The 10,972-nt window shown below is 37.5% G+C and overlaps 1 protein-coding gene across 4 annotated transcripts in view; it reads left to right on the top strand.

Moving 5' to 3' along the window:
- Positions 1 to 10,972, top strand: part of LRRCC1 (leucine rich repeat and coiled-coil centrosomal protein 1) — a 47,879-nt gene that overhangs the window by 16,491 nt on the left and 20,416 nt on the right. For all 4 annotated transcript variants that reach the window (XM_040487479.1, XM_040487480.1, XM_040487482.1 and 1 more), the window contains 3 exons: positions 8,880 to 9,073; positions 9,347 to 9,494; positions 10,774 to 10,922. In XM_040487479.1, coding sequence (XP_040343413.1) covers positions 8,880 to 9,073; positions 9,347 to 9,494; positions 10,774 to 10,922 — 491 coding nt within the window. The remainder of the gene's footprint in view (positions 1 to 8,879; positions 9,074 to 9,346; positions 9,495 to 10,773; positions 10,923 to 10,972) is intronic.

Genomic DNA, 10,972 nt, shown 5'->3' with positions numbered 1-10,972 from the left:
AGCCACCTGGATGTCTTTGGAAAATTGTCTATTCATGTCTTCTGCCCATTTCTTACTAGGTTATTTGTTTTTGGTTGTTGCATTTGGGTGTTGTTTGTAAGTTTTTTACAGATTTTGGATACTAACCCCTTATTAGATTTGTCTTTCACAGATACCTTCTCGCATTCTGTAGACTGCCTTTTAGTTTTGTTGATTGTTTCCTTTGCCGTGCAGAAGCTTATCTTGATTAAGTCCCAATAGTTGACGTTTGCTTTCCTTTCCCTTGCCTTCGGCGATGTGTCTGCTAAGAAGTTGCCATAGCTGAGGTCAAAGAGGTTGCTGCCTGTGTTCTCCTCTAGGATTTTAATGGTTTCCTGTCTCACATTTAGGTCTTTCATCACATTTAGGTCTTATTTATGTGTATGGTGTAAGAAAGTGGTCCATGGGCACCTGGGTGGCTCAGTTGGTTAGACGTCTAACTCTTGATTTTGGCTCAGGTTATGATCTCATGGTTTTTCAGTTCAACCCTTGTATTGGGCTTTGCAGTGACAGTGCGGAGGCTGCTTGTGGTTCTCTGTCTGCCACTCCCCTGCTTGCTGTCTCTTCGAAAGTAAACATTAAAAAACGAAAAAAAGGAAAGTGGTCCAGTTTCATTCTTCTGCATGTAGCCATCCAGTTATCCCAACACCATTTGTTGAAGAGACTTTTTTCCATTGGATGTTCTTTCCTGCTTCGTCAAGGATGAGTTGACCATATAGTTCTGGATCTATTTCTGGGTTTTCTATTCTGTTGCATTGATCTGTGTGTCTCTTCTTGTGCCAATACCATACTGCCTTCATCACTACAGCTTTGTAATATAGCTTGAAATCTGGAATTGTGACCCCTTTAGTTTTGTTTTTCTTTTTCAGGATTGCTTTGGTTATTTGGAGTCTTTTGCGGTTCCATACAAATTTTAGGGTTGTTCTAGCTCTGTGAAGAATGCTGGTGGTATTTTGATAGGGATTGCATTAAGTGGGTAGATTGCTTTGGGTAGTACAGATATTTTAACAATGTTTGTTCTTCCAACTCATGAGCATGGAATGCTTTTCCATTTCTTTATGTTCTCTTCTATTTCTTTCATAAGTGTTTTATAGTTTTCAGAGTATAGATCTTTTACCTCTTTAGTTAGGCTTATTCCTAGGTATCTTCCTGTTTTTGGTGTAATTGCACATGGGATCAATTTCTTGATTTCTTTTTCTGCTGTTCGTTATTGGTATATAGAAATGCAATAGATTTCTGCATGTTGATTTTATATCCTTTGACTTTGCTGAATTAATGTATTAGTTCTAGCACTTTTTAGTGGGGTTTCGGGTTTTCTGCATTGAGTATTATGTCACCTTTAAATAATGGAAGTTTGACTTCTTCATTACCAGTTTGGATGTCTTTTATTTCTTTTTGTTGTCTGATTACTGAGGCTAAGACTTCCCGTACTATGTTAACTAGTAATGGTGAAAATGGACTTTTTAAAAAAATTTTATTTATTAATTTTGAGAGAGAGCGTGAGAGGCAAAGAGAGGGAAAGAAAGAATACCAAGTAGGCCCCATTCTGTCAGCACATGCAGGGCTCAGTCCCACAAATCATGAAATCATGACCTGAGCTGAAATCAAGAGTTGGTCACTTAACCAGTTGAACCAGTCACGTGCCAAGAGTGAACATCTTTGTCTTATTCCTGATTGTATGGAAAAGGCTCTCAGTTTTTCCCCATTGAGGATGATATTAGCTGTGGGTCTTTTGTATATGGTCTTTATGATATTGAGGTATGTTCCATCTCTCCCTACTTTGTTCATGGTTTTTATTAACAATGGTGGCTGTATTTTGTCAAATACTTTTCCTGCATCTGTTGACAGAATCATATGGTTCTTATCCTTTCTTTTATTAATGTGGTGTATCACATTGATTGATTTACATATGTTGAACCAGCCCCACAGCCTAGGAGTAAACCCTACTTGATCATGGTGAATAATTCTTTTAACGTACTGTTGAATTTGATTTGCTAGTATCTTGTTGAGAATTTTTGCATCCAGGCTCATCAGGGATATTGGCCTGTAATTCTCCTTTTTCATGGGGTCTTTGTTCAGGTTTTGGAATCAAGGTAATGCTGGCTATGTAGAATGAGTTTGGAAGTTTTCCTTCTATTTCTATTTCTTGGAACAGTTTGAGAATAGGTATTGGCTCTTCTTTAAATGTCTGGTATAATATGCCTGAGAAGCCATGTGGCCCAGGATTCTTGTTTGTTGAAAGATTTTTTTTTTTAATGTTACTTATTTATTTTGAGGGAGAGAGGGAGTGAGGGAGAATAGGGGAGGGGTGGAGAGAGGGAGAGACAGAATTCCAAGCAGTCTCCACACTGTCCATGCAGAACTTGACGGGGAGGCTCAAACTCATGAACCGTGAGATCATGACAGGAGCCGAAATCAAGAGTCAGATGCCCATAGGCACCCTGTTGGGAGATTTTTGATTACTGATTCAATTTCTTTGCCGGTTATGGGTCTGTTCAAATTTTCTATTTCTTCCTGTTTCTGTTTTGCAGGAAATTTTTTCCAGATTGCACAGTTTTTTGGCATATAATTTTTCATAGTATTCTCTTATAATTGTATTTCTGTGGTGTTGGTTGTGATCTCTTCCATTCATGATTTTATCTATTTGGATCCTTTCTCTCTTCTTTTTGGTAAGTCTGGCTAGGGTTTTATCAATGTCATTAATTCTTTCAAAGAACCAACTCTTAGTTTCATTGATCTGCTCTACTGTTTTTGTTGCTGTTTGTTTGTTTCTGTATCATTTATTTCTCCTCTAATCTTTATTATTTCCCTTCTGCTGGCTATAGGCTGCATTTGCTGTTCCATTTCTAGCTCCTTTAGGTTTAAGGTTAGGTTTGGGACCTTTCTTGCTTCTTGAGGTAGGCCTGATTTGCAATATAATTCCCTCTTAGGACTTCCTTTGCTGCATCCCAAAGGTTTTGGACAGTCATCTTTTTATTTTCATTTGCTTCCATGTATTTTTTTATTTCTTTAATTTTCTGGTTAACCCATTCATTTGTTAGTAGGATGTTCTTTAACATCCATGTATTTGGATTTCCAAATTTTTTCTTGTGGTTGACTTCAAGTTTCATAGCATTATATTCCAGAAATATGCATGGTACGATCTTGATCTTTTTGTACTTGTTGAGGGCTGATTCGTGACCCAGTAGGTGATCTATTCTGGAGAATGTTCCATGTGCACTCGAAAGGAATGTGTATTCTGTTGCTTTAGGAAGAAATGTTCTGAATATATCTGTCCATGTGCACTCGAAAGGAATATGTATTCTGTTGCTTTAGGAAGAAATGTTCTGAATATATCTGTTAAGTCCATCCTGTCCGGTGTGTCATTCAAAGCCATTGTTTCCTTGTTGATTTTCTGCTTAAGTGAACTGTTCATTGCTGTTACGTGAGGTGTTAAAGTCCCTTACTATTATTGTATTATTATCAATGAGTTTCCTTCTGTTTGTTATTCATTGCTTTATATATTTGGGTGTTCTCAGGTTGGGGCATAAATATAGCCCTCTTAATTATGATATAATGCCCTCCTTCATCTCTTTGTACAGTCTTTGTTTTAAAATCTACTTTGTCTGATATAAGTAGGGCTACTCCCACTTTCTTTTGACATTCATTAGCATGCTAGATGGTTCTCCATCCCCTCACTTTGAATCTGCAGGTGTCTTTAGGTCTAAAATGAGTCTCTTCTAGGTAGCATATAGATGGATCTTGTTTTGTTTATCCATTCTGGCACCTTTTGTCTTTTGATTGGAGCATGTAGTCCATTTACATCCAGAGTTTATTGAAAGATATGAATTTAGTGCCATTGTGTTACCTGTTCCTGGTGATGCTCTTTGGTCCTTTCTAATCTTCGTTGCTTTTGGTCTTTTTTTTTTTTTCCTCAAAGAATTCCCCTTAAAATTTCTTACAGAGTTGATTTAGTGGTCACAAACTTCTTTAGTTCTTGTTTGTCTGGGAAACTATTTCTCTTTGTATTTTGAATGACAGCCTTGCCAGATACAGTATTCTTGGCTGAATATTTTTTCCATTCAGCACATTGAATATATCTTGCTATTCCTTTCTGACCTGCCAAGTTTCTGTGGACAGTTCTGCTGCAAATCTGATCTATCTTCCCTTGTAGGTTAAGGACTTTTTTTCCCTTGCTGTTTGCAGGATTCTTTCCTTATCAGTGGATTTTGTGAATTTGACTACATGTGTTGGCAATGCCTGGCTTTTGTTGAATTTAATGAAGGTTCTATGTGCTTTTGGATTTTAATGTCCGTGTCCTTCCCCAGATTAGGGAAGTTTTTAGCTATAATTTGCTCACGTAAACCTTCTGCCACTTTTTCTCTCTTTTCATTTTCTGGGACTCTTATGATACAAATGTTATTATATTTTAATAAATCACTGTGTTCTATAAGTCTTTGTGATCCCTGACCTTTGTTTCCCTCTTTTCAGCTTCATTATTTTCCATAATTTTATCTTCTATATTGCTAATTTGCTCCTCTGCCTTGTTCCATCCTTGTTTTTGTGGCCTCCATTTGGGTTTGTATCTCGTTTATAGCATTTTTAATTTTGGCCTGACAAGATTTTAGTTCTTTTATCTCTGCAGAAAGGAATTCTCTGATGTCTTCTATGCTTTTTTCAAACCCAACTAGTATCCTTATAGTTAGTTCAGACATCTTACTTAGGTCTACATTGATTAAATCCCTGGCTGGCATTTCTTCCTGTTCTTTCTTTTGAGGTAAATTCCTCTGTCTTGTCATTTTAGAGGAAGAAAAACAATAATAATAACAGGATGAAATAAAAATTTTAAATTAAATTTCTATCAAATAAAGGAAGGTAGGCCTAAGCTTGTTTTGGTCTGCTTAAGAGAAGCTTGAAGAAAAAAGAAAAGAGAAAAAAAATTAAAAATTAAAAAAATAATAATAAATTTTGTTCATTCTGCATCCAAGAAATAAAAGAAAAAAAACAAAAAAACAGAGGCAACAACAGCAAATGAACAACAACAAAAAAAAAACCCAAATGAAGCTAGATCACCTAGAGCTGAAATTTTGCAGCAGTCTATGATCAGCAGACTGAGCTCATGGAAGGCATTGGTGTTCTTCTGGGGGAGTGGCCTGTTTCTCTGATTCTGGAATGGACTTAATCCTAGTGGAGATGTGCCTGGAAGGCACAGGTGGCCGGTACTTGGTTTAACAGTTCTGTTCTCCACTTGGTGGCGCTGTTTATCTCACTGGGGTAGATACTTATTGGTGGGCTAATGGTAAAAATGGCTTCACTCTGCTCTCTAGTCTCCAGAGTGGGATGTTTGTGCCCACACAGATGGACGATCAGTCTCCCCTCCTGTGTCCTCAGCTCCCCGCCTTTCCCGTCGGTGTCCTAGCTGTCTGCCTACCAGGAAGCACCTCTCCAGAGTTTTGTCTCAGGTGAGGCTCTGTTTTGGAACCCCACACTTCAGAGACCCTTCGGTTTGAAACCACAGTGATCTGAGGGAGCATCTCACCGTCCTGTGGCCAGGGCCAGCTTGTCACTGGAAATAGTCGCATCACCATGCCGTGGCAGTGGCTCAGTTTATGGTAAATCACAACACACAGCTGGCACCAGGATTTGCTGCCCTCAGCTGACATCATTGTTCTTATATGGGTGAATGTGGTAGCTTGATGGCACCCACTAGGTCTTTTGCCTGGGGAGAGAGCTTATCACCTGTACCAAATGCACTCCAAGCAGGGGAACTGCTTCTCCCCGGGGGACCCAGGGGATCCTTGGACACTGCTGCCTGCTCCTGGTGTTCCACCCTGCTTCTTTGCCAGAGCACCAGCCAGGCTGAGCTCTGAAACTTTAGACACTGCTGTGTATAAAAACGGATAGTAGTGATACCTTCTTTTTCCTTTGTCATTGCTTTTGGGGAACAGTCTTCTTGTGCAGACCCCTGTTCATGCTTCACTCCCCCTCTAGCTGCTTTCAGGGGGAGTGTCTTCTTGCACAAACTCAATACGCTGCTCTCTCTCACCCTGTGCCTTTCTCCTCTCTGTGAAAATGGCTCCTTCCCCTCTGCTGCACCACAGCTCTTCTCCCTCAATTCACCTCTCTGCGCTGTACCTGCAGTGTTCTCTCCCTCAAATTATGTAGGTTGTTCTATTACTCCTCAGATCGATTTCCTAGGTGTTCAGAATGGTTTAATGTTGATCTAGCTGTGTTTAGGGGACAAGTCCAGAGTCCTCTTACTACTCCACAGTCTTAACTCCCCATTTTTTAGATTCTTAATGTAAGTGCTTACTGATTTTACACCAGTCGTCTAGTTAAATTAACTAAACATTTAAAGCAATAAAAAATTTTAAACACTGCGTTAGCTCCATTTCACAAATTTTTAGACATCTGTTTTTATCATCTAGCTGTATTTTCTAATTTCTCTTGTGATTTCTTCCTTCATCCAAGGATTATTTAGAACTGTCTTATTTAATTTTCAAATAATTGTGGTTCCTAGACATGTTTATTGCTTGTAACTTCTAATTTCCTTCCATTTTGTCAGAGAACATTCTGGATAATTTTACTCTTTAAATTTACCGAGACTTATTTTATAGCCCAGCATATGGTCTATCTTGGTGGATCTTTGTGCAGTTGAACAGAATGTGTATTGTAAACTTGTTAAGTCAGGATGACTAATAGTATTTTAAGATGACTTGTATCATTACTGATTTTTGTGTCTATTCTATCAGTTGCTGATAGTGATTTTTTAAAAATGTATTTGTTGTCTGGTTCTAGCCCTTGCATGCAAGGTGTTGAAATCTCCATCTAAGAGTGTAGATTGGTCTGTTTCTTACTTCAGTTCTCTGAACATTTGCTTGTTATATTTTGAAGCTCTGGTATTAAGCATGTACGTGTTTACAGCTGCTTTGTCTTCCTAATGAAATGTTCCTCTTTGTCTCTGGAAGTATTGTTTTCTCGAAGTCTGTTATATGTGATATTAATATAGCCATTCCAGCCTTCTTATGCTTGTAATTTATATGATAAATCTTTTTTCTTTAATCAGTTTTTAATTTTTTTTTAACGTTTATTTATTTTTGAGACAGAGAGAGACAGAGCATGAATGAGGGAGGGGCAGAGAGAGAGGGAGACCCAGAATCGGAAGCAGGCTCCAGGCTCTGAGCCATCAGCCCAGAGCCCGACGCGGGGCTCGAACTCGCGGACTGCGAGATCGTGACCTGAGCTGAAGTCGGATGCTTAACCGACTGAGCCACCCAGGCGCCCCTTTAATCAGTTTTTAATAAGCGCCTTATTGAGTTATAATTCACTTACTGTGCAATTCAATTGTACGCATTAGCAGTCACTACCATTTCCCTCCAGTCCTAGGCAGCCACTAGTAAATTTTATTTTTCTCTGGATTTGCCTATTTTGGAAATTTCATGTAAATAGAGTCATACAATATGTGGCCTTTTGTGACTATTTTTTCACTTAGTATAATGTTTTCAGGTTTTATCTATTTTGTAGCATGTATCAGTACTTCATTTTTTTTGTGTGTCAGCTAATCCGTTGAGTGAATATACCACATTTTATCCATTCTTTTTGGGTATTTTGGGTAATTTCCGTTTTTTGACTATTATGAGAAATGCTGCTATGAACATTCATGAGTAAGCTTTTGCGTAGACACAGGTTTTCATTTCTTTTTGCTATGTATCTAGTAGTGAAATTGCTAGGTCACATAGTAACTATGTGTGTAACCTTTGACCTCACCAACTCTGTATATGCTCACCACAATTATATCTACCATCTGTCATCATACAATGTTACTGCAGTACCATTGACTGTATTCCCTATGCTGATTTATTCGTTCCATAACTAGAAACCTCTACCTTCCCATCTCTTTCACTCATTTCTCTCATCCCTCTGTCCCCTCCACTGTGGAAACCACCAGTTTGTTCTCTGTATTTATGGGTCACTTTATGAATTTTTTGTACGTTTGTTCATTAGTTTTGATTTTTAGATTTCACATATGGGTGAAATCATATGGTGCTGTCTTTCTCTGACTTATTTCACTTAGCAAAATACCCTAGGTCCATCCATGTTGTCATAAATGGCAATATCTCATTCTTTTTTTTTATAGCCAAGTAATAGTCTGTTGTTTTTTGCTTATTTGAATATTTGAGTCCTCTCAAGTTAGGTCTCCACTGATTGCATTTTCCCTTGAGAATAGGTCATATTTTGTTGGTTTTTCCTATGGTGAATAATTTTGGATTTTATCCTGGACATTGTGAATGTTAGGTTGTGGAGACTTCAGATGCTATTATAGCCCTCCAAAGACTGATACTTCAGATGTAGAAACATTTAACTTGCTTTCACTCGAACTATAAATTTGTCTGTCTTGGGCAGCAGTTTATTTTTTCTTATGTTTTACTGGCTTCTTGTAGTCCGTACTAGCCTGTGATTCTTTAGGCCCAAAGGTCTATGGTTTTTCTACCTGAAACTTCAGATTCCCTACGTACTGCTGATTGTGTTAAGCCCTCAAGTGAAAAAAACCATAAAACTAGAAACACCCTGTTCTGGTCATTTTTTCTAAGTGTCAACTATAGAATAAGCCAGCTTTTGTTCACTTTCCAGGGTGTCCAAATAGTTTTTGTTTATTGTTGTTTATATTTTTCCTAGAGTTTGTGATTGCTGTCCTGAGAATCAACCTTGTGGGAACTTATTTGTTCATACCAGAAGCTGAATTTCCTGTCTTTAATTCTAAACATACCTAGTTTATAAACTCTTAATCTTGTAAAAAAGTCATAATGTTTTAGGAAATATCACATTTAAATCTTTTATACTGAATTGAACTTTAACAAACCTTGTTGGTTCTTTTATTCTAGACTTCCGATTCTTTAATAAGTAATGTGCCCGAGAAAGATCTCAGACCAAAAAGAGATACGGATATGACTTCTGAAAGCGAATATGGAAACAGAAAAGAATGTAATAGGAGAATTCCTCGAAGATCAAAAATCCCATACTATTCCAAAACTATTCAGAGTATTAAGCACCACAACAAAAACAACCCTTTTATGAGGTAATTGTTTTAGTTTTAGAAATTTGAATAAGGCGCAGAGATACAAGTTAATACTGTTGGCTTGTTCCTTTAAAGCTTAGAGCGATATTTCTTAACTTTTCTAATGTCAGAGATTTGACTTTTCAGCCTTGCTGGCTCAGATTTGATCAGCACGTTTATATACATTTATACAAAAGGATCCCTTTCTCTGATAGACCGTCATTACCTAAGTTGTGTAAAGTAGAATAAATACTATACATTTCCGAGTTACTACCTGTGTTTTTCTCTTTGCAGTTGTAATCATAAAATGAAACAACCTTTCTTTAAAGACTTTTATGTAAGATCATCTTTAGCAAACTGTAATACATTAGAAGAATCAGAAGAACAGAAAAAGGAGCTCATTAAAGTAGACAATAGTAGCTCAGAAGACACCACTTACCGGGTATGGCATAGGAGATTAAGAAAAAATGAATGTGAATAATCTTAGTTTTAAATGTAGAATTAGTCCTAGTAAAATAATGCATGTTTTTATGAGCAAAAAATACTGCATATAATTTTATTAGGGTGATGGTTTGGGTTGTTTTTCCCTTCCTGATTTGCAGATTTTGTATAACACTATTTTTGCAAATTGTAAAGGAATGAAAATTATACATTTATCTAAGGTCATATTTTGGTGAAATAATTTGTTATATGCTTCTGGAGAAAAAAACATCAGAATTTTCAAAGTCTTATTTCTTAAAACAGTGGTTCCTTTCTTTTGGGTCTCAGACCCTTTTAAATTTCTAAGGAAATTTATGGGTCTTCTCTGAGAAGTCTACTTTACACTCTCAAAAAATGTGTATAATTTCAAGGTTTTCACGTACTCTGCTGAAACCCAATTTTGGATGCATAGATCCAGATTAAGAGGGCTTTAAGGGCACCCAGTAGAGCGTACAACTCTTTATCTGGGTGTCGTGAATTTGAGCCCTGCGTTGGGCAGGGAGCTTAATTTAAAAAGAAAAAAAAAGGCCCTTAGAAATTTAAATATTCTTCAGTATTTGCCTTAATCATTTTCATGTTGTTAAGAATTTTAGTACACATTGATTTATATTTTCCATCAATTTGCCCTTGCTTTATTTGTGAAGTGCTACTTACACTTTCAATTGTAATGTGCATTGTTGTTCCAGTAGAATAATTGCTTTTTAACCTGTATTACACCTTTCATGCCATTGGTTTCCTCCCCCTATTCTCAAGTATAGAGGCTTTAATGTTTGAAAGATAATAATCACTAGGACAATAATAATACCAGCTAACATTTATTGAGTGGCTATTATGTACCAGGCACTGTTCTCCACTGTTCTATATAGTGCTTTACTTCCATTAGTTTGTTTAATTCTTACCACAGCCCTTTAAATTAGATAACTATTGCTGCGCCTGGGTGGCTCATTCGGTTAAGCATCCGACTTCAGCTCAGGTCACGATCTCGCGGTCCGTGAGTTCGAGCCCCGCGTCGGGCTCTGGGCTGATGGCTCAGAGCCTGGAGCCTGCTTCCAATTCTGTGTCTCCCTCTCTCTCTGCCCCTCCCCCATTCATGCTCTGTCTCTGTCTCAAAAAGAAATAAAACGTTAAAAAAATTTTTTTAATTAGATAACTGTTATTTCTATATTACAAATGATAAAATTGAGGCAGTGAAAGGTTAGGTAACTTTTCTAGGTTCACATAACCCTATTGTTTTCTTTCAGACACTCCTTCAACAACTAGACCAAGAGAGAGAGAAGAGGTGGAAAGCTGAACAAGCTGAAAGGAAACTTAGGAATTATATTGATGAACTGCACAAACATGCAAAGGAGAAGAAAGGTTTTCATACCCTGGCTATGCTCACCACAGATAGGTAAGGGCAAAGTCTGTAAATCTAACTTGGAACTGGAGTACCTCAGTTTA

This window comes from Herpailurus yagouaroundi, unplaced genomic scaffold, assembly GCF_014898765.1.
Source record: "Herpailurus yagouaroundi ecotype Mexico unplaced genomic scaffold, PumYag 165, whole genome shotgun sequence".
Lineage (NCBI taxonomy): Eukaryota > Metazoa > Chordata > Mammalia > Carnivora > Felidae > Herpailurus > Herpailurus yagouaroundi.
The sequence above is the reverse complement of the archived record's forward strand: the minus strand, read 5'-3'. Positions and strand labels throughout refer to the sequence as shown.